Genomic DNA, 23,865 nt, shown 5'->3' on the forward strand with positions numbered 1-23,865 from the left:
ACCACCTGCTCCTTTGCCTCAATCTGGTCTACTGCCCTATTCTTTTTTTGTTTTTTTTTCAGTACGTGGGCCTCTCACTGCTGTGGCCTCTCCCATTGCGGAGCACAGGCTCCGGACGCGCAGGCTCAGCCGCCATGGCCCACGGGCCTAGCCGCTCCGCGGCATGTGAGATCCTCCCGGACCGGGGCAAGAACTCGTGTCCCCTGCGTCGGCAGGCGGACTCTCAACCACTGCGCCACCAGGGAAGCCCTACTGTCCTATTCTTAGGAAACATTCCTGTGAGAGGTTTTTGAAGAAAAAGGAATTTTTGAATTACGTTCCCCCACAAATTCACATGTTGGAGTCCTAACCCTCAGTACCTCAAAATGTGACCTCATTTGAAACAGGATCATTATAGATGCGATTAGTGAAGATGAGGCCAAAGCGGAATAAGATGGCCCCAAATCAATGACTGAGGTCCTTATAAAAAGGGGAAGTTTGGACACAGACATGCACTCAGGGAGAACCCCGTGTGAAGATGAAGGCAGAGACTGGGGTGATGCTTCTATAAGCCGAGGATTGCCCAAGATTCAGTGACCACCAGGTGCCAGAAGAGGGGCACGAAACAGATCCCCCTTCACAGCCCACAGCCCTCCGAAGGCACGCAACCTGCCAACACCTGGATCTTGGACTTCCAGCCCTCAGAACTAGGTGTGAGGAACTGGAAGATGCAAAGGCTCAACAGGATGATCTCATTCCAGTGGCTTCGGGTCGAGGGACACAACTCTGGTGACTCTGGCAGGCATGTGTCTCAGGAATGAGGGCTGACTCGCCAGTCTGCAGGTGAGGGGCAGTGGGCACAGTGCTGAGAGGCTGCTGCAGGAAGCCGGGTCAGGGTCCTGCGTGGGGCGGGGGTAGGAGGCATATTCTACAGGAGGGCTCGGCAGGGACCGATGGTCGGGAAAACCCAAGGTTGGTCCAGGGGTAGGCAGAGCCTGAAGACAGACACTTGGGGTGGGGAGGAGGTGGGGCTCCGGGCTGAGAGAAGGAGGGCGTGGTTAGCAGTGGCAGGTTGAGAGGAGCGTGAAGGTTGGGGAAGCCACCCTGAGGCCTGGAGGACTCGCTGACTTGTCCCAGGAAGCCGCCACACAGCCCTTGAACTGGGAATGATGCTGATGACGGTCTGCCCAAGGCCCTCCCAGCTGGTGCTGCATGGCTCCCTCACTCTCCTCAAGTCATCATGAACCACCCCCCCAGGACACGGCACCCCTGGGACGCCTACCTCTGCCACACCTGGCTTTCATTGTTTTGTTTATCGTTTGTGTGCACGCACACGCGCACACACACACAGGCCCAGCCCCACAAGGGTATGGAATTTGTTTTGTTCACCGCGTGGCATATAGTAGGCACTCATAAACATTTGCCAAATGAATGCTCAATGACTGGTGGGAGAAGGATTACACCAGTGATGGAACAGGAATGGAAGCCTGGGCAGGAGGCGGGAGGGACGATGCTGCTGCTGCCGCTGCCACCACCACAGCAACAACCGGGCGCGAGCAGGAGGGCAGGGCAGGCCCAACACCCGCTCAGCATGAGGTCGGGAGCTGCAAGAGGACGGGAGCACCTTGGCCAGTAGAAGAGACCGGTGGGGAGGCCTTCGGAGGAGGCTGCTGTGAGCCAACATACGAGGGACACCGGGGGCCAGGGAGAGGGATGTCCCAGCCTAAGTCCTTCACGGAGACCCTCCCGTTGCTGGTGGGGCTGAGGAGGACATGAGCCAGAGGCACAAGGCCTGGGACGGTCACCACCCGACACATCTGACACGCAACGCCTCTCTTCTGAGCAGACAGGAGGCCCCCCAGATGCCCTGGAAAAGCGGCAGGCCTCTAAGGCGCAACTGTGCTAATGGTGCGGTGACGGTGATGTGAAGTAAGGGTTGGGGGGGGTCTCTCACCCAGGCCAGGGCTCAGCACAGACCTCTGTGCAGCCAGGAATGAACGAGATGGTGATTGCAGCTCCTTACCTTAATGGTTTTTGACTGGAGCCGCAGGCCGTTCAGCGTGTTTATCGCTCTCTCTGCATCCTTTGCAGTCACGTAGTTCACAAAGCCGTAGCCCAAGCTGTGTCCTGTGTGGGAGAACACAGGGACATGGGTGAGCCACTGAGAGCCAGTGAGTGAGCGAGACAGAGAGATGGGGAGGATGAACAGGACTATGTCCGGCTGGGCTCAAAAGGACAAGAGCAGAGAGAAGACCGAGAGAGAACGCTAAGAGCCAAGGCCTCTGGGAAGGTGGGAGTTAGAGATCAATGGTTACAATCTATATTGATGGTTTATTTGTTACACTCCCTTGGCCAACCTGTACATTTTCTGCAAGGAACAAATTTACAAAATGTTACTTTTTAAAAAAAAGTTTATTTAAAGAGAAACACCGTGTTACTAAGAGCATCCTAGGGAACCCATCACCAAAGCAGTGACAAGGAGCCGTCCCACTGGTGCCGGCCGCTCTGTGTGGCTCCGCGGGGGACTGCGTTGGGGGGGTGAGGAGGAGGACAGTCACAGCAGCACACAGGACAGGCTGGTGGGGAGAACCTGACTACGGTCAGCTGTCAGTGTCCAGGCTGTTTTCCGCGACTTCCACGCCCAGAGTGGGAAGGCCTGCTGGGCTCTGGCGCCACCCAGTGTCGGTTGCCCTCACTTTCCCAAACCTGCCGCCCAGCTCGGGGAGGAGGAAGGAAGCACCGGGAGAAGCCGGGGGCCCCACCTCCACAGCCCTGGCCAGGTATCCAGAGCCCCCCTGGAAGCAGCTCCCTCGGCAACAGCCTCATTAGCCGAAGCCTGGGGGAGTTGTAAGGCAGGTGCAAACCTGAGTTCTTCCCAAAGAAGTCCAGGGTTACAAGCAGGGTGTCCCCACTCCCTCTTGGGGAACTGTTCAGAAGTGGCAGGAGTGACCACCAACTGGATACACAGGAGGGACACGGCACAGGAGAGGGGCTGTGGGTCCCCGGGAGGGTTGGAGTGTTCTACTCTCTGTGGTGGGCAGCTGTGTGCGACAAGAGGGAAGGCGGGTGAGGAATGAAGGGGAGGCCCTGGTTTCGTCCACTGGATGAGGCCGGTGACTAAAGCGTTAACACACAGTGCTGAGTGCCCACCTCCCCCCTTTCCTTCCCTATAAACCAACTGCTCTCAATTCTAGCCGCTTGTTAGAATCACCAGGGCGGCTGCTAAAAACTATCACTGCCCAGGCCAAGTCCCGACCAATGACATCAGAATGGGGGTGAGCGAGGCAGGAGTGGGGACAGTTTCGGTTGTTTGTAAAGCTCCCCAATGATTCCAACTCAGAGCCCAGGTTGAGAACTGTCGTTGGAAGTGCACGACAGGAGCAGGGCTCCCCGTGGTTATGCAGAAGAGCCCCCACTTAACGGGCTGTGATCAGAGCAGGTGCCTGGGGGAAGGCCCTCACTTCCCAAGTTACTGTTTCTCTAATAGGGGCCACAAGCTACGCGGGGTAACGATGCAGCCCCCCCAGGGCCCTCCTCAGCCCAGGACCCAGGACGTCGGACAGGCGTCGGGATCCACACTTCCAAGCCCCTTATAGATGATCCTGCCCCGTAGAGGCAGCGGGCCTGCTGCAGTCAGTGCCTTGAAAGCAGGTCAGCTGCTGCCCCCTCCCACTTTAGGGGCGATGGAAGACCAGCCCTGAATGAGGGGGGTCTGAGGTCTGGTGGGGGAGCAGGGGGGTGGTGCTCAGGCACAAGCCCGGTCAGTGCGTGGATCCTGTACAGGCTGCTGGGGCTTGAGGAGGGCGAGGCCTGCCAGGGTCAGGAGTGGGGGCAACCAGAGCCCAGGATAGGAGATATGGTGGAGGGCGGAAGGGCGGGAGATGAGGGAAAGAAGGACGGGGACGGAGGATGAATAAACCCTGGGCCTGATCTAGAGATGTATGAGGCCAGTGCCCCCCAGCCCTCACTTCCCTGCACCGTAGGAAGGGCACTGCTTCTCAGCTCTGGTTCTGACTATGCCCGGCACCGGCATTGCCCTCCCTCCAGAAAGGTTCAAACACCCCAGACTGGCCGATTCAGTGGGTCTGACTGGAGCCTGAGAGGCATTTCTCCCAGTCCCCAGGTGCTGCGGCTGGTCAAGGGCTGGCACCCGGGAGCCGCTGCCCTGGAGAAAGCAAGGCTGTCTCCACAAGGGGCGCTCTGCTGGGTGACCCCTGGGCCAGTGCTCTTGCATTACCAAACATCTTTCTCTCTCTTTAGACAAGGGTTAAGACTAAGAGACGATTCCATGGCATTTCGCCTTGCTTTCGTGGACCAGAGCAGCCAGATGTAATGTTTTAATCCCTTAGTGTTCCTCACACTGACCTGGGGTGCACAGCTGAGGAAGGTGAGTGCCCCGTGGACGAGGCCCTCCTCTGCAACGTGAGTCCTTTCTCTAAAGGTCCACGGGGCTCAAGGGAAGACATCACTGATGGAGGGAGACTGGGTCTTGGGGGGGGATGAGTGAATTAATTAGGCAATAAATAAGAAGTAGCAAATGTCCCCAAAGGAAAGAAGATGGGCAAAGGACAAGAGTCCTTTTACAAAAGAGGAGTACAAACAGCCAGAAGAGATGAACTTTACTAGAAATGCAAACTGCCACCATGATCAGATGTCATTTTTCACTTAAAAGGTGAGAAACCCTGCCTGGCCTAGGGGATGGCAGGGCCGAGCAGAGGGTGAACTGCAGACCCCTGGAGGGCCAGCTGGCAATAAGGGTCAAGAGCTTTTAGAAACTACACTCTCTCCCCTCTGCGGTTCATTTCTAAGAAGACTTCCTACAGAAATAACCAGTCAGCAAAGATTTGTGCCAGGATATTTATCTCAGCCGGGCTTGTAACTATGGAAAAACAGTTACAACCTGTTGTGAACTCAGAACCTGCATGCAACAGAATACCACGCAACCCCTGTGACCATGAGACAGCTATGTTCAGTGACAGGGAAAAATGTTCACAGGTACAGGAAGAAAAGTTCCCCACACAGCTTGGGAGGTGCGAGCCCATTTTTGTAAAAGCACATGACTGCTCACAACCATAAATATGTAAAGAAAACAGTCTGGACGGACATGAACCAAAAAGCTAACAGTTGTGGGATTATGGGTAACTTAAACTTTTCTTCCTGTTTGTCTCATGTTAAATTTTTTTCTAAAAGGAACAGAGGTGATTTACATTAAGAAAAAAAGTGGTCAGCTGGGTAGGTGTGGAAGGGCATCCCTGCAGCGGGAAAAGTACTGGAGAAATCACAAGAGTGTGACAGCAGGGTGTGTCTGGGAAATGACAAGCAGCTCAGTCTAGCCCAACAGGAGGGTGAATGGGGGGGGTGCAGTGGCTGGGGAAGAGGGGGACAGGGTCTCAAGGAGACTTGGGAGTTGCAGGTCAGGGTATGGGCTTTATCCTGACCAGAGGTGCAAAGCAATGAGACAGAAGCTGAGCATGTAGGCTGGAGTCTGGGGACCAAGTGGCCAGCATGACGTAATGCAGCAAGGTAGAGCCTGGCTCATGGTCCCACGTGGGCCATATGTCATCTGAGGAGGGGCTAGACACCAGGACAGAGAGCAGGGCAGGGCTGCACAGTAAGGCCAGGTAGTGACTGTGGATGCAACAGGCATCAACAAATGCACGTCTCCCACAGGGGGGCCTGGCTGGCCAGAAACACTCTGAATCTCGAGGCCAGCACGTCAAACATTCTCAGCATCCCAGCCACCACCGTGTCCCTGCTTCCTCCTATCACTGGTGCTTGGCCCATGGTCGGCACTCAATAAATATTTGCTGAATGAATGAATGTCTATGTTGATCTGCATTCTCCCCCAATCCCTAGATCTACTCATTCATTCACTCAACAAACACTGACTCTGGCTACATCTGGGAATACAATAGGGTCCTTGCCTCTGAGAACCATAAGGACCTACTGGACCAGAAAGTTCCAACCCCAGTGCAGTGTGGAAACCCACGTTGCAGGTCTGCCTGATTGCTATGGGGACCCAAAGAGCATCTCACGCCGAGTAGATCAGGCCAGGAAAGACATCCTAAAGCAAACGGGGCCCAGGAAGTGAAGGCTTTAAAAGCAGCTGAGTGACAGGGTACATCTGGTATGTTAAAGAGAGATTCCTTTGCCGCAGTTGGGAGAATGGGCTGGAGGGAGCATGGCTGGCCAGTTAAGAGCCTAAAGCAACAGGGCAGGCAGAAGACGACGTGGCCTGGTCTAAGATGGTGGCAGGGGTGATGGAGGAAAAAGGATGGAAGCATCCAGAAGGACCAGTGTCAGGGACACACGTCAAAGGTCATGCTTAGACTTCTGACTGGAGCCACTGAGTGGACGGTGGAGCCATCTGCTAAGATGGGGACCCTGGGAAATAAGCAGTCGGCTTGTGGGAGAGTCAAGGTCAGTTTGGGAAACACTGAGAGGCTGAAGGGCCTAGAAAGTTCTCTCGGGAGAACTTTCTGGTTGAAAGAGAGGTGGCCAAATTGAATGTCCAGCTAAGCTGTGGGTGTGCATCCGCTGACCCGAGGGTTGGCTTAGAAAGAAGAGGAGGCATGGGAATAAGCCGAGGACTGCCTAGGTCAGCGCCTGGGAAGGAGCCGCAAGAGAGACAGAGGGAGGGAGGCCTCAGAGGTAGGAGAAAGCCAGGTTCACGGACCCGAGGGAAGAGGAAGCTTCCAAAAGGAAGAGACAGAGGAGACGGCTCTCTGATTGGGAGGAGAGAGAGGACATCAGCTGGAGCAGCTCCTCAGTCGGGGGCGATTTGCTCCCCAGGGACATGGCAACATCTGGGAACATTTTTTGGTTTTCACAACTCAGAAGGTGCCCCTGGCATATCTACTGGGTGGAGGCCAGGGATGCCGCTCAACAGCCTGCAATGTACAGGACGGCCCTCCCACAAGAGTTATCTAGTTCCAAACGTCAACAGTGCTCAAGCGGAGAAACCGTGAACTAGAGGGAGTCCAGGCATCTCTTAAACAGCGCAGAGGCTGGAGCGTGTTTGAATGCTGGCAGGTGATCCTGGAAAGACCCACCAGCAAAGTGGGTACTTGCATAACTTGAGGTTCCTGGGATGCCGAGAAGGGAAGGGATCTAGCGCAGAAGTGAGCCAGCTGTTATTTTCATTGTGAAGTAGGAAGCGGCCATCATGTGAGAGGAAAGGGGCCTCAGGGGAGAAAATGCGCTGAAGTGGCTGCTGTGGCACAGGGATGCCCATGTTGTGAACTCGGTTGGGGGTTTCATCAGACGGGGTGCCTGTCTGCTGGGGTGCGAGACTCTCTCTGGGGTGGGCACCTGAGACAGGCCAGGAGAAAGCAGTCAGACATAACCAAGTCCGGGGTTTCACCAGAGCGGTGTAATAAAGGACAAAAGGGAATGAGATGTGAGGCCACGGCCCCGGGAACAGCCTCTAATTAGTTTTCACACACCGGTGGCAGGAGGAGAAAAGTGAATGCAGTAAGTTTTCCATAAAGTCAAGTTCATTCAGTTTAAAGAACTGCTAGCAAGATGCAGAGCTGAAATGCCAACCCAGGCCCACCGACTCCACAACTCCCGGTGCATTACACTCAACTTTGCCCAGAGAGCAGAAAAGGACTATTTCTGTACTGAAATAATTTCCAAATTACGCTTTTGCTGCTTTCGCTGGTTCTCAAAACCAGTTCTCTCCGGACTGATCTTGCCAAATCTAGGTGTTCCTATTAACATAGCTCACATTCCTTTGAAAACCACAACAAGCCAAGAGACAAAGAAGTCAGGAATATCAACAGGACTGAAAATTCCCTTCCACCAGAACATAAAAGGAAAGACTCAGTAGCAGCGCAGGAGAATTTCAAACCCCTCTGAACAAGGACTCTCTTATTCAGGATGGTCTCCTGGAACTGGAGAGAGAGTGTGGCTTCTAGAACATTCCAACACTTCAATTTTGTGTATTATCTAAAGATCCTATTTTGAAGACATTTATTACATTGCAGACTCTCAGAACTGGAAGGGTCCTTAAAGGACTTTTGCGTTCAAAGTCCCGTTCTGATGAACCAACTCCCTGTACAGTAGTCAGCCAGCCTCTACAGGAGTCATCTCGGGTACAGGCACCTTCACGTTACTGGCAAAGGCTGAAAGTCGATGAAGCAGGATGATGAGTACATGGGGTTCAATAATATTACTCTATTTTAATGTAAATTGAAATACAATAAAATATTAGGTTTCTATAATAAATACGGCTTTTGACTTTGAAATTATTTTTCAGTGTAGGGAATCCTGGTCCCACAAGCCAGAGTGGCAGCCAGAGCCCTCCTGAGAGGACCGGCCATTCCTCAGCCCAGTTATGCAGAGAGGAGGAAGAAGAGGAGGAGGGGGGAAGAGGGGAAGAGAGAGAGGAGGAGGCTCCCTAAAACGTTCCTCCCTGGGGAGGAAAGAAAGGAAGAAGTGCTTCGGAGCACCTGGTCTCCCCATGTTTTTCTCCAGAGCCCCTGAAACCACGCTCTCAGAACAGAGGCCTCTCTGTAGGGAGGGCCTTACCAGGCACCGGGCCTTGTGCAATCTCTTAGGCAGCTGGCAGCATCAGGATGTAGGCGCCACCATCCCCACTTCATGGATGGGGACACTGAGACAGGGTGGGAGGGTGGGGCTCTGAGCCAGCCTGCCAACCCCACAGCCTGCCCATGACCCGCTGCCCTGCTCCAGCCCCCCTGAGAGTGCAATCTCAGTTTCAGACGTTAAGTTGATAGCACAACAGCAGACAGTCAGGGTGGCCCAAACCTAACGAAGGACAGCCCACAGGGGACTCAGTGTTCTGCTGCGGGCCTGACCTTGTATGTGAGCCTGGGAAGAGAGGGTGGACCTGCCTGGGCCTGCCCCGAGCAGGGCGCTGGCCAGAGTCCCTTCCACACGTGGCACCATGCCCCTTCCAGCTCTCAGACTGTCCCTGTTCTCCTGTCTTCTCATTTTCCCTCCCCTCCCACCGTCGTGTTTTGTATATACTCTCCATCTTATGATGGATTTTTCTCTTTGGGGAACCTACGTCCAATCTTACACTTGGGTGGGGGCAAAACAGAGTTGAGATAAAAATGAAACTTCACAGCTATCATTTCAAGGCTATGGCTCTTCCTGGCTGAGGAGCACTGCAGGGCAAAGAAGACAGTGCTTAGCAGGACGGCCACACGTACCCCCTTTACAAAACCGGCTCTTGTTTCTTTACCTGCTACTTTATCCCGAATAAGTTTTGCAGATTCAACTTCACCAATACTGCTGAACAAACTTCGTAACTCATCCTGGGTCATGTTCTGAGGGAGGTAGTTGACAATCAAATTTGTTCTCCCAATATCATCCCTGCAGTCTTCAGCCATGTGGTCTTCATAACCATTAGACATTGTATTTTTTTTTTAAATCTGCAGGGGGCAAAAAAAAAGGGAAGTAAATTCCAAATGTTCATAATGCAGGATATTAAGGCAACGCTCGCGACTGTGTTGCATTTAGACATTTTTCTTTTCAACACTAGAAGTTCAACTTATGTCCACACAAAAACCTGCATGTGGATGTTTATAGCAGCTTTATTCATAACTGCCCCCAAACTGGAAGCAGCCAAGATGCCCTTCACTAGGTGAATGGAGAAACAAAGGCCAGTTGTCTGGTACATGCACACAATGGAGTGTTATTCAGTGCCAAAAAGAAAGGAGCTAGGAAGCCACAAAGGCATGGGGGAACCTTACATGCACACTGCTGAGTGAAAGAAGAGCTTGAAAGGCTACACACTAGAGGGTCTCAGTTATACGACATTGTGGAAAAGGCAAAACTAGAGAGACAGCAAAAAGATTAGTAGTTGCCAGGAGTTGCGGGGAGGGAGGGTGAATAGGCAGAGCACAGGGGTTTTACAGGGCAGTGACACTATTCTGTATGAGGGTGTAATGGTGGATACACATCATTATACATTTGTCCAACCCCACAGAACATAACATGAAGAGTAGACTCTAAGGCAAACCCTGGGCTTTAGCTAGCATGTAATAACAACGGCTCATCAATTACAACAAAATACCACACGAAGGCAAGATTTAATAATAGGGGAAACTTTGTGTTGGAGGAGGGGTTTATGGAAACTCACTCTGGACTTCCTTCGCAATCTTTCTGTAAACCTAAAACTGCTCTAAAAATAATGTCTACCGAAACAAAAACAAAACAAGCCCAAGTCCAACCATTTCCACTTACCAAGAGGGCTTTAAAGAAACAAACCTACAAACAATTCCAGCACCACAATTCAAGCCTCTGGGAAAAGTGGGTTGTCTTGAGAACGTTCCAAAGATCTCTGATTGCTTTCTCTCATCTCCACATGCACTACTGATGCAGCTGTACATGGAGGAGCCTGCGAGGTGCACCTGAGCACCCCACCCAGACATGCTGTCTGTACTCTAGCAGGCAGGCAATGGTCCTCTGTGCCCCTTTATTCCCAAGACAGAGCAACTGAGCCAAGAAAGAGGTTAAGATGTCTCTTCCTGTTATAGGAGCTTGGTCTCCAAAGCTGGCAGGCTCTGGAATACCTTTAGCCACCTGCACAAATCTTTACTTTCAGTGACAAATACCAGAGCACAGTGATGGCTTCGGACTAGAGTCAGCTCAAGACCACTCTTCTGGAAGCACCACTCACTCTAGGTTTTGCTCACAGGCACTGCTTTGCGGCTGCCTCGTCCAAGATGTCCCGTGTCTCTGCCTCTAAAGAAATAGGCACCCCGTGGGGCTGAAATGTCATCACTGAGAAAAAGGCCCTGCTGCCCATCAGTCGGGGTAGGTTACAGGGCAGCAGCCCACTCTTTTCTCCAGATTCCTACTGCCTAGTTCTGATTTTATGCTTCAAAACCCAGCGCCCAGGGCTTCCCGGGTGGCGCAGTGGTTGAGAATCCGCCTGTCAATGCAGGCGACACAGGTTCAAGCCCTGGTCCGGGAAGATTCCACATGCCGCAGAGCAATGAAGCCCAGTGCGCCACAACTACGGAGCCTGCGCTCTAGAGTCCGTGAGCCACAACTACTGAAGCCCGCACGCCTAGAGCCCATGCTCCACAACAAGAGAAGCTACCGCAATGAGAAGCCTGCGCACTGCAACAGAGTAGCCCCCCGCTCGCCGCAACTAGAGAAAGCCCATGCACAGCGACGAAGACCTAGAGCAGCCAAAAAAACCCAAAAAACAACAACCCAGTGCCCAGTGTCAGGAGCATTTAGCCTCCTCTAAAAATAGCCTTGCCAGTGGTTATATAGAAACCTGAACACATCTCCTGCACAGGATTTCCCATCTGCCCCGAATCAAGAAGCAGAGAGGAATCGGGTCTGGTTCCCTGTTTCCTGGTGGAGACATTCAGGTCTTCTCTACCTTCCCACCCTCTCACTTGCTTCAGACCATACACAACATGCAAAATTAGTCCAGTCTCCCAGAATTTCTTTTATTTATTTGAAAATGTTCTATGCTTCCTGCTCTTTATAAAATATTTCAGCATCAAGAGCCATAAAAGGAAAGATTGGAAACTTAGACTTCATAAGGTTAAAAACTTTTGGAGGGCAAACGCATCACACACAGACAAGCAGCAGACTGGGAGAAAATGCCTGCTGCCTATCATCTTATTCAGAGCTGCGGGTCTCACACTGGGTGATTCTGCCCGCCTCCCCACCCCCCAGCCCCTGGGACAGGGGGCAGTGTCTGGAGACACTGCTGGCTATCAGGACTGGGGGGTGGTGCTGGGCCACTAGCATCTAGTGGGTAGAGGCCAGAGATGCTGTTAAATACTCCATAAAGCACAGGACAGGACAGGACAGCCCCAACCAAGAATGATCTAATCCAAAGTGTCAGTACTGCTGAGGTTGAGAAAAGTTGATTTGGGGCATCTGCAAATTAAAAAGAAAAAACCCACATATCACTAGCAGAGAAGTGGACAAAATACATGAGCTGCAACTAATAGATGCTGGCAATTCATAGAGCTAATAAGCCATGAAAAGAAGCTCAAGTTCACAAACAATGAGGAAAATGCAAAATAAAAAGAGATGCTACTTTGTGTCAGTCAGATGGAATACAATCCAGGATGGATAAAACCCAGTGTAAGTAAGGATAAGGAGGAAAAAACACCCTTATACACCATCGATATGAGTGTGACATGGTACAACCTTTTGGAAGGATAACATGGCCGGTCCTATCAAAATGTTTAATGTGAATGCTACCCTCTGACTCAGGGCTGTAGGAAACTGCTCTACAGAAATAATCATACATATGCAGGAAAACATGTGCGAGGAACACACCGACCCCATGGCTGGTAAAGTGCTGGACACAATCTAAGTATGTTATTAGTGGGGGATAGTTCAATAAATAACAATTTTCAGTAGAAAGCATGGCATTAACGGGTTTAATAAGGAAAAACTCCACAAATCTATTAAACCTTCTGTGGCCATGAGACTAAGATAGATCATTAGCTCAAAAACAAACAAACAAACAAAAACATCTGTTGAAGCCTGAACCAAAGTACAAGGGTTAACTCTGAAGAATTCTAATGCACACTGAAGTTTGCTCAAAATGTGACTCAAAAGTTTTTCTTCCTCCTTCCTCTTTTTTTCCTTTATCCCCCTCTCTCTTCACTCTTGTTCTGAGTTAGGCATCCACTCTTCTGCCTTTTCCCTCACCCTGCTTTCATGGAAGATAAACTGGGCAGTAATTACCCCATTCTCGTTATCCAGAGTGGGGTGTCCTCTATGCCTGGTAAAAAGTTAGCTTCCTAAAACAGTGGTTGGCAAACCATGGCCTGCAGGCCAAATTTGTTCAGTCCACCTCCTGTTTTCATAAATAAAGTTTTATTAGCACACAGCTACTCCCATTTGTTTATGAATTGTCTATGGCAGCTTTTGCACTCCAGTGACAGAGCTGAGTAGTTGTGACAGAGACCATATGGTTCACAAAGCTGAAAATATTTACCATCTGGCTCTTTACAGAAAAAGTGTGCCGACCTTTGTTCTAAAATGTAAACAACACAAAAATTTCTTGGAGAAAATCTTTGCGACACCAAGTGAGGCAAAGAGTTCTTAGATACCATGCCAGAAGCCAAATTCATTTAAAATAAATTGACAAACTGGATATCATCAAAATTTAAAACTTCTGCTCTTGCAAATGACACTGCTAGGAAAACTATAATCCACAGACTGGAAGAAAATATTCAAATCACATATCTGAAAAAGGACTTGTATCCAGAACATATTTTTTTAAAAAACCTTTGAAACTTAACAATAAGAAAAAAACAACCCGATTTTAAAATGGCAAAAGATGTAAACAGATACTGAGCCAAAGAAGATATACGGATGGCAAATAAACACATGAAAAGTTTCTCAACATTATCAGTTATTAGGAAAACGCAAAGTAAAACCACATCAAGGGAATTCCCTGGTGCTCTAGTGGTTAGGACTCCACACTTTCATTGCCGAGGGACGGGTTCAATCCCTGGTCAGCGAACTAAGATTCTGCAAGCCGTGTAGTGCTGCCAACAAACAAACAAACGAACCACATTGAAATACCACTACCCGTCTAGGAGGCCTAAAACCAAACAAAACAAGCAAGCAAGCAAACAATGACGACAAAACAGACAATATCAAGTTCTGGTGAGGATGTGGAGAAACTAGAACTTTCATGTACTGCTGGTGGAAATGTAAAAAACGTTACAGCAGGGCTTCCCTGGTGGCGCGGTGGTTGAGAGTCCGCCTGCCGATGCAGGGGACACGGGTTCGTGCCCCGGTCCAGGAGGATCCCACATGCCGCGGAGCGGCTGGGCCCGTGAGCCATGGCCGCTGAGCCTGCGCGTCCGGAGCCTGTGCTCCGCAACGGGAGTGGCCACAACAGTGAGAGGCCCGCGTACCGCAAAAAAAAGAAAAAAAAAAGGAAAAAAAATGCATAAAGCTGCTATAAACGGTATCGCATAGGTTTTTATATGAACAAAACTATTTCTTGTACGTGAGGACTAGGCAAAGGTTGCTGGGTCATATGGTAAGAGTATGTTTAGGCATAAGAAAGTGCCAGTCTGTTTCCCACAGTGGCTGTAACGTTTCGTTTTTTGTTTTTTGCGGTACGCCGGCCTCTCACTGTTGTGGCCTCTCCCGTTGCAGAGCACAGGTTCCGTACGCGCAGGCTCAGCGGCCATGGCTCACGGGCCCAGCCGCTCCGCGGCATGCGGGATCCTCCCAGACCGGGGCACGAACCGGTGTCCCCTGCATCGGCAGGCGGACTCTCAACCACTGCGCCACCAGGGAAGCACTATGCATTTTTTTAACACTCGGTTTTTATTATTTATTTATTCTTTTTCATAGTCTTTTCCATTATGGTTTATTACGGGATATTGAATATAGTTCCCTGTGCTATACAGTAGGACCTTGTTTATCCATTCTCTAATAATAGTTTGCATCTGCTAGTTCCAAACTCCCACTCCATCCCTCCCCTCCTGCTTGGCAACCACAGTCTGTTCTCTATGTCTGTACGTCTGTTTCTGTTTTGTAGATAGGTTCATTTGTGCCATATTTTATCATTTTAAAATTTTTATTTACTTATTTGTTTTTGGCTGCACTGGGTCTTCACTGCTGCGCACGGTCTTTCTCTAGTTGTGGTGAGCGGGGGCTACTCTTCATCGCAGCGCGCGGTCTTCTCATTGCGGTGGCTTCTCTTGTTGCGGAGCACGGGCTCTAGGTTTCAGTAGTTTGGCACGTGGGCTTCATAGTTGTGGCTTGAGGGCTCTACAGTGCAGGCTCAGTAGTTGTGGCGCACAGGCTTAGCCACATGTGGGATCTTCCCGTACCAGGGCTCGAACCCATGTCCTCTGCATTGGCAGGCAGATTCTTAACCACTGTGCCACCAGGGAAGTCCCCATGCCGTACTTTAGATTCCACATATAAGTGATATCATATGATATTTGTCTTGCTCTTTCTGACTTACTTCATTTAGTATGATAATCTCTAGGTCCATCCATGTAGCTGCAAAGACATTATTTCATTCTTTTTTATGGCTTAGTAGTATTCCATTGTATATATGTACCACATCTTCTTTATCCATTCATCTGTCAATGGACGTTTAGGTTGTTTCCATGTCTTGTCTATTGTAAATAGTGCTGCTATGAACATAGGGGTGCATGTCCCTTTTTGAATTAGAGTTTTGTCTGGATATATGCCCAAGAATGGGATTGCTGGATCATATGGTAACTCTGTTTTTAGGTTTTCTGAGGAACCTCCATACTGTTCTCCAAAGTGGCTGTACCCATTTACATTCCCACCAATAGTGTAGGAGGGTTCCTTTTTTCACCACACCCTCTCCAGCATTTATTATGTGTAGAGTTTTTAAAATATATATATATATATTTAAGTTAATTAATTAATTTATGGCTGCATTGGGTCTTTGTTGCTGCACGCAGGCTTTCTCTAGTTGCAGTGAGCAGAGGCTACTCTTCGCTGCGGTGCATGGGCTTCTCATTGCGGTGGCTTCTCTTGTTGTGGAGCACAGGCTCTAGGCACGTGGGCTTCAGTAGTTGTGGCTCACAGGCTCTAGCACGCAGGCTCAGTAGTTGTGGCGCACGGGCTTAGTTGCTCCGCGGCATGTGGGATCTTCCCGGACCAGGGCTCAAACCTGTGTCCCCAGCATTGGCAGGTGGATTCTTAACCACTGCACCACCAGGGAAGTCCTATGTGTAGAGTTTTTGATGATGGCCATTCTGAGTAGTGTGAGGTGGTACCTCATTGTAGTTTTGATTTGCATTTCACTAATAATTAGTGATGTTGAGCACCTTTTCATATGCCTATTGCCCACCTGTATGTCTTCTTTGGAGAAATGTCTACTTAGGTCTTCTGCCCATGTTTCGATTGAGTTGTTTCTTTGTTATTGAGTTGTATGAGCTGTTTGTATATTTTGGAAAGTAAGCCCTTGTTGGTAGCATTGTTTGTAAACATTCTCTCCCAGTCTGTAGGTTGTCTTTTTCATTTTGTTTATGGTTTCCTTTGCCGTGCAAAAGCTTATAAGTTTGACTAGGTCCCACTTGTTTATTTTTGCTTTTATTTCTATGGCCTTGGGAGACTGACCTAAGAAAACATTGGTACAATTTATGTCAGAGAATGTTTTGCCTATGTTCTCTTCTAGGAGTTTTATGGTGCCATGTCTAATATTTAAGTCTTTATTTATTTTTGTGTATGGTGTGAGGTGGTGTCTTAACTTCTTTGATTTACACGCAGAGCAGCTTTCTTCATAATCACCAAAAACTGCAACAACCCAAATGTCCCTCAAACCTTCAGTGGATAAACTATAGTACACCATACAATGGAATACTACTCAGCAATACAAAGGTACTACTATTCACGCAATTTGTATGAACCTCAAATACATTTTGCTCAATGAAACAAACCAGACTCAAGGCTACTGCATGATTCCATTCTGGAAAAGGCAGAATCACAGGGATAGATCAGTGGTTGCTGGGCGCAGGGAGCAGGGGAAGGGTTGACACAGGGGGAGCATGAGGAAATAGTTTTGTTTCCCGGGCAATAAAATTTTCCAATATCACGATCATGGTGGTGGTCACTCATTTATCAAAACTCAACTCTACACCAAAAACTGGATTAAAAAATAAATTTTAAAAGATTTAAAAAGTGAAGTTTCTGCACGACCGCCCTGCTCCTCGGCATGCTGACTCCTCATGACTGACGGGCCCAGCCAAGGCTGAGCAGCCCCCTGAGGGCCCCATTCTTGGTCAACTGGCAACAATGAAGAACCCAAACACCAAGAGCACAGTTTCTCGGTGCTTCAGTGCCACCCTGCCATCCAGGCCCCTTCCCCTGACCTTTCCAAACCTGCATATCTGATACAGGGCCAAACCAGCTCTGTTCCCACAAGTACCAACTACAACCTGGCCTTGGCATCTGCCTGACAATCAATGACTCCCAGTCATGGCCACCTCTGGCCACCTCTCACTCAGCGTGTCTCTCTCCGCGTGGCTGTCCTGTGGACTCCTCCAGGTTGTCGCACTCAGCCCCATCAAGCTAGCCCCTCCCCCGGCTCTCCCTGTCAGTGGGGTCACCACCTGCTGAGGCTCAGAGGTTACATGACTTTGCTCAGGGGCAGTCATCACACTGTTAATCAGTGGCAGGGCCAGGCCTTGAGCTATGGCTACAGAGCAGTCTTTCAAGGATGAAACACCAGGCCCTTTGCGATGGCCCCTGCTTGTCCCCCTTCTCCCCTCACTTGAGCTCCCCCAGCACGCCACAGACCTTCATCTTCCTGTGCCTTTGTTACGGCTGCTCCCTTGGCAGGGACTGCCCGCCGTCTCCACCACCTCCTCACTTGTCTTTAAAGAGTCTCCCAGGACGCTTGGTTGCTCTAGTTCTCAGTGCTCGTATACCACTGGCGTGAACCTTTATTATTGCATGAATCACTCCAACTCGTAATTAGTTGCTTTTCACCCACAGCACTGGTGAAAGCCTTGAGGCCCAAGGCTTCAAGGCCAAGGGTCCCCAGGTAAACCCAAGGTACCTGGCAAAATGTAGGTGCATCATGCAGGCACACACAGGAGGGGGGAACAGACACAGGGTCTCAGACTCACCTGGGAATCATGTGTATTTGGTGCATTCTTTTACATTAAAGAAGGGTGGCTGGAAATTGTACTGACAGTCTATTAATACACTTAGTATCTTACTTTTTTAGAATCATCCCATCCCATCCCAACCCACAGAATCAAAGTCAATTGCAGGGAGCAAAAGGGAAACTTAGTTTAGCAAAGCAATTCCTGCTGATTCGGAAATGTTTCTGGTAACAGATATACCATGCAGAAGTCCTTTTAGGATGATCTCTGAGGGTTTTCAGCCCTACTGCACTATTTTAAGCGATCCTGGTTGTCTGTGTGACTTCAGAGATGTTGTTCACATCAGTAGTATACCTACTATGTATATAAGGAACAGATACAATATCTATGTACGTGTACATGTGTATGTATATACATAAATATAAACGACGTAGAAACATGCGTAGATGGTACCTATGTAAAGGAGCAAGACCGGATTCCATCAGGCACCCCTGAGAATCTGTCTCATTTTATAGTCACAGAGCAGGCTTTCTAAACTACTTGGGCCAGAACAAAACTAGAACAGTCAAATATAACCTCAGGCTCAACCCTGACACTTCACACATCCTACGACAGGGCTTGGACTCAATTGTTTCTGCAGTCCTTTCCAGATGTATAGTCCTGAGTTCTTCAAGGTAAAAGTCTTAGGAATGCAAGGTCACCCAAGAAACGCTGTGGTGCCAGAAAGAAACTGAAGGCACCACCTGACCCAATTATAAGTGCTATGCAAGGTGAGGGCTCTTTTAGGTCGACTTGATCCGCGTTTCCTTACTCGTCCCTTCCCACCGCCCACAAAGGGGAAAGATGCCCAGTGGGCACCTCATCTAAGTCACAGCAACTCCACGCCTGCCAGCCTGAGAAGCCCAGGGGAGGGGCAGAGCAGGTGCCCATCGGTGCAGCCCAGTGTCTGGCCCAGTCAAAGTGCCCCATGGGTCCCAAGGGGACCTGATCAGACCCAGAGCGCTGCTAGGAGTCCTGGCTTCTTTCTGGCTGGTCAAGGGCCCTCCAGGGCTCTCACAGGGAACTGCAAAGCAACATGGCGCAGCGGGAAAAACTCACGGGCTTTGACAGACCTGAGTTCCAACACTAACCCTACGGCTAATCATCCGAACCACTGTGGGGACGTCACTTCCTTTCCCTGAGCTTCCGTTTCCTTGCCTGCAAACTGGGGTGTTACCCACTGCTCTGCAGCTCTCAACACACTTCCCGACACTTGGTGAGCGCCCACTTCACCACTCACCTCAGGTTTACTAAGGAACACTTTGACCCTTTCCCCTTGGGACCCTGGAACCGATCCACACCTTTGAGGCCATTTCTAATGGGCCTGGGTTCCACGGAAGCCACATGCGGTTCTACCAGCCTGGGCCCACGAGCGCAGCGCCCCATGGAACGTGTAAGATCTTGCGGGTAGTCCTGCTCAATCACTCACCAGTCGCACACGCAACCTTGGACGAATCAGCGGGCCTCCTTATCTATTCACCAAAGATATGAACCTTATTCAAGTCTTGTCCCCCTACTCTTACTTTATCAACAAAATCAAGGTGAGCGCGTGTCTCCCTGCCCTCCCCACCTCCAGCTGCAAACACCTTCATCTCCTCTCCGCCTGTCCTCGCCCCCCTCTTCAAACCTCCTCCTCCCCCGAATTACTTCATTTGGTGGCACACGCACGCACTTGTCCCCCAGGCCACCTCTGTCCATCCCCCAAACCTAAGTAAGCACCAAGTTCTGCCAGTTTTACATCTGAGATGTCTCACTCTCCCTCCATCTCACTGCCATCATCCTTGTTCAGGTCACTGTCACCTCTTGCGTAGACTGACTCCTAACTGGTCTCCCCGCCACACGATTATTTCGAACCGAGAGTCATTTGGTCTTCTCCCTCCAGATCACTCCTGTTCCTTCTGTCTCCCCATTTCTGTTCGTGGTGACATCAGTCTTGCCACTGGGTTGCTCTGGACTGTTCCCTTTCCTGTAAATCTTTCCTCTGGCATGAATGCCTGTCTGATGGGTAGCTGGATCCAGTAACTTCTGAGCTCCTTTCTAACTCTTCCTTCGCCCAGCACACATGGAGTGCGACCACGTGCCAGCACGAGCAAGGCAGTGTGTGTATAAGATAAAGAAGCAATCCCAGTCCCAACCCTCAAACTCAGGCCAGTACCAGACCAGCTCAGTACCGCAAAAGCCTTTGACTGGTCTGTCCATCCTAACCTCTCACTCAGAAAAGCGATCTTCTGAGCTCACCTCTTGACTGTGCCCAGAAACCCTCTACCACCTGACCATGGCATACTTTTCTAGATTTATCTCCAAGTCCACCTTCTTGACCCTCTGCCTGCCCAAACTGGTCCCCTCAGGCTTCCGGACCTGTTTGCACTCGCCTCGTTTCTTACTCACTCGGGCTGCTGGCCGCACCTGGAAACTGTTGCCTACGCCTCTCTGGTCACAGCGACCAGTTTGGACACCGGCTCTTTCATCAAGAACAAAACCCAAGCAACGGACAATCATTTCTTTCAATAGTCTCGATGCTGTCACCACTCACGGCTTCCTCTTTTCATTACTTTAATCTCACACATCTATGTCTTTTCTCACCAATTCAGGGTGTAAATTCCTCAAGGAGGCAATTTCTTCCACTTCTCCCCGTTCCCCACAACAATGAGCAAGCGGTAAGGTTACGTGGGCTCAGTCTATAAAACTGTGCTCACTGACTTGGCCAGTACACGCGAGGCCCTGGGTCACGTGAGGATGGACAGTGATCATATGAGCGAGTCCCGTCAACACATATGGACACAGACAGTACCTTCTGCCACCTTCCCACTTCCTGTCTGTATATCCACGTACGCGCACCCTACTCGAGTGATGCGCTGTTTTGTCCACGTCTACATTCTAAACTGCTCCTTCTCCAGCCTTCTGTTTCTCTTAGTGACCGTATCCATCTGCCAGGCACTCAGGCAGGGACCCAGAATCATCCACCCATGTTTTCTCTAGCTCACGTCCCACAGCTAAACACCCACTGAGCCCTGTGTCCTTTACCCCCTAACCGTGTCTCAAACCCACCCCCTCTCTCTCCCGACTACAGCCCTGGGTCATATTAGCAACTTTTCTGCTTTATGGGAAAGTAATCACCTCCTCAATGGTTTGCCAGCCTTCAGCAATATCCCCCTCCAGCGTGCAGAACTGACCCCTTCACTGTGGACTGAAACTGCCCAACAGACACCCTTGGCCTGGCCTACAGGCCAACAGCCAAGCCCTCTGCACACCAGCTGTGCGAGTCCTCTTGCCGCCCCTCACTTCACCTTTCTTACCTCTGAGATACCAGACCCCATGTGGTTCCCTGAACAAACCTAGATGTTCCCACCTCCGTGCCTTTGCGGATGCTGTCCCAATCTCCTGCCAAGCCCTTCCCCCCCAGTCTTGGCCTGGCTAACCCCTCCCCTCACGCTTCACCTCCTCTGGGAAGCATTCTGTGGTCTCCTTTGCCCACCAAGGCTAGGTTAACAGTTTTTGTGCTTCCATCAGCCAGCGCATAACAATCACCACACTCAACAGAGTGGGCTAAAACGATCTATGCACACATCGCAATCACCAGTGCCTCCCCAGAGCCTAGCACAGGACCTGGGACACAGTAGCGGAGCGGAGAGAGTTGGTTAAAGGCGGGAAGCAAGACTAACTTCCCTTCCCTAGGCTGGTTTCCTCTGGTCTTCCCCTGACCCAAAATCTCAGGTCGGCCTCGCTGCTTCACTACTGCCACCTAGGGGTGAAAGGAGGTAACTGCACCTCTTTCACCATTCAGCATTTAATTTGATTCCATTGAATGAGATGGGAACACAGGCGAGGTAACAGTTGACTCCAGCGTGGATAGAGAAAGAGTGGCAGTCAGGGGAGGCTTCAAATGGTGAGTGAGCTCTGACCTGGGCCACACAGCATGAGAAAGAGATCTCTAGGTGGAGGAAAACGGCATTCCAGGCAATGGGGGCAACAGGCAGAGGGTGTCAGAGTTTAGGGCCTATGTGCAGGTGAACTCAGAAAGGAGAGGAGCGTTAGAAAGTGCAAGACCTGGGACCCCAAACATTAGCTTTTAAGCCACCTAAAGAGGTTAAAAAATTAATTTTTTTTCCACCCAAAGACTCTTAATTGCGAGTAACATAACCAGATCTGCATTTAAAAAAGACAGCTCTTGCTGGAGTGTGGAAAGATTATAGAGATGGGAGGCGGGAGTGAGAGAGGCAAAAGCAAGGCATTAGGAAGATGGTATTTTCATAATTCTCCTCTCATTTTCCACTTGCTGCCCCATGACCTCAGATTGAACACATCCAACCTGAAACTCCGCCTCCTCAAAACCAAGTGCTTCAACATAAACGTGATTTATTTCCACATTTTGAGATGTTCTTATATATTGGCTTCTTCATAGGCCATGAAGTCGCAGAATTTTATAACAGATCCCACCACAGAGCTTTGCACACTGAAAATGCTCAATGACAATTGAATGGAATGTCTCTCGGGGTCCCCCAGACCCTGGGATTATAAGAACAGTAAACCCCAGTAGTTAAGAGTAAGGACTCTGAGTCAGAGGGCCTGAGTTCAAATCCTGCCATCAGCCACTTTCCTGTGTGAGACTGGTCTCATTAAGTGACCCATCGAAACCTCAGTTTCTTTGTTCCTAAAATGGAAATTACAACACACAGCACCTACCTCAAGGGCTGGAGATAAACAACTGTGAGTAGAAAGCACACAGTAAATCCCCACTAAATATTACTGTCAGCTACTTATAACATTATAAATTCAGTGTCTACCAGGCACAGGTCACGCACGATGCAAGGCGCTTCCCACACCCTTAAATCTGCAGGGCAATATTCTAATCCATCCCATTTTACAGATAAGAAAACTAAGGCTCCCACAGTTGAGTTTGTTCAACGTCTCGGGAGCACTGGATTCCAAGGCATCAGAGATGGGGCTAGGGGACCTGTTAGTGGAAGATCATTTAGTCCAGTGGTGGTTCTCACACGTGTGAGTGTGTATGTGTGTGATACTCTGGGCAATGTCTGCAGATATTTTTGATCTTCACAACTGGGGAATGAGGACACTGCTGGCGTCTAGTGAGTAGAGACCAGGGATGATACCCAACATCCTACAACACACAGGACAGCTCCCCCCACCCCAAACCAAGAATGATCAGACCCAAAATGTCAGTAGTGCCAAGGCTGAGAAACCCTTCTCTAGTGAATCCTCCTCCCCATCGTCCCACTTCTGCAGCATTGGCTATCCGGATCCCCCATGAATACTTTCAGTAAGGGGGTGTGTGTGCTCTATTCCTCCAGGGGCAGCACCTGCAGAAGTCCTTACCCACCTGCCCTACACACGGCAGGTATTAGAACCCATTTTAATAAGCCTAGCAGCAAAGGACGCCGGAAAAGGAAGAGCATCCATACCCCATTGTTCAATTGCCTGCAGTTTGTGTTTTCAACACACACACACACACACACACTTTACAAATCCAAACGTCCCACGCCCCAAAAATTGTTTGTTAGAGATGGCGTTCAAAAAAAAATTTTTTTCTCATACATACTGAAGGGTTTGCACACTTCTAGGAGGACCTCAGATCGGCCGCGGTCCTCTGACAACGACCACAAAAGAATGTGTAGGATTTCCCGGGGGAGCGAGCCCGTGGGCCGTGACCTCTGCGCGCGGAAGACGCCCACCCCACTCCCTCGCCTCTGGCTTCGCTCTCCCGCCCCCGGATACCCGGCCTGCAAGGCTACTCGGGCCCGGCCTCGGAACCCGGCCGCCAGGCGCGTGCCCACGCCGTGCCCCCCTATCCTGGCCCTCCCGGCGGCCGAGGAATCCGGCCCGGGGCCTGTCGCCGGCGCCCACACCGGCCGGCCCCAGCCCGCTCGCCGAGGCCCGCGCGCGTCCCCTCCTGGCCCGGCGCGGCCTGGGCCTCCACCGGTGCAGGCCCGCGAGCGCCCGCGGCCCGGCCAGGCGAGATCAGGCCTGCCGCGGCCTACCCCGTCGGGCACCGCCAAAGGCCCCCGCCTCACCTGGAAGTGGGCGGGCGGGCCCGGGTCTGCTCCGGGGCGGGCGGGCGGCGGCGACGCGGCGCTAACGGCTCCGCTCGGCCTCGGTAGCGGTGGCGGCGGCGGCGGCGGCGGCGGCGACGGCGACGGCAGCGGCGGCTCCTCCTCAGCGCGCACGACCCGCTCCGGCCCACGGCCCGGACACGCCCCCCCGGCGCGCGCGCCCATTGGCCGGCGTCCGCCACGGCGCGCTCCTCATTGGTCCGCGT

General features: G+C 50.8%; 1 protein-coding gene across 1 annotated transcript in view; it reads right to left on the reverse strand.

Moving 5' to 3' along the window:
• ELAVL1 (ELAV like RNA binding protein 1) overlaps positions 1–23,778 on the reverse strand; it is a 34,969-nt gene extending 11,191 nt beyond the window's left edge. Inside the window, exons 1-3 of the mRNA XM_012535777.3 lie at positions 23,621–23,778; positions 9,191–9,380; positions 2,003–2,106 (exon numbers count right to left, since the gene is read on the reverse strand). Of these exons, the coding sequence (XP_012391231.1) occupies positions 2,003–2,106; positions 9,191–9,362 (276 nt within the window). The 5' untranslated portion in view covers positions 9,363–9,380; positions 23,621–23,778. The remainder of the gene's footprint in view (positions 1–2,002; positions 2,107–9,190; positions 9,381–23,620) is intronic.
• Between the last annotated feature and the right edge of the window lie 87 nt (positions 23,779–23,865).

This window comes from Orcinus orca, chromosome 3 (genome assembly GCF_937001465.1).
Source record: "Orcinus orca chromosome 3, mOrcOrc1.1, whole genome shotgun sequence".
In the NCBI taxonomy this organism is placed as follows: Eukaryota; Metazoa; Chordata; class Mammalia; order Artiodactyla; family Delphinidae; genus Orcinus; species Orcinus orca.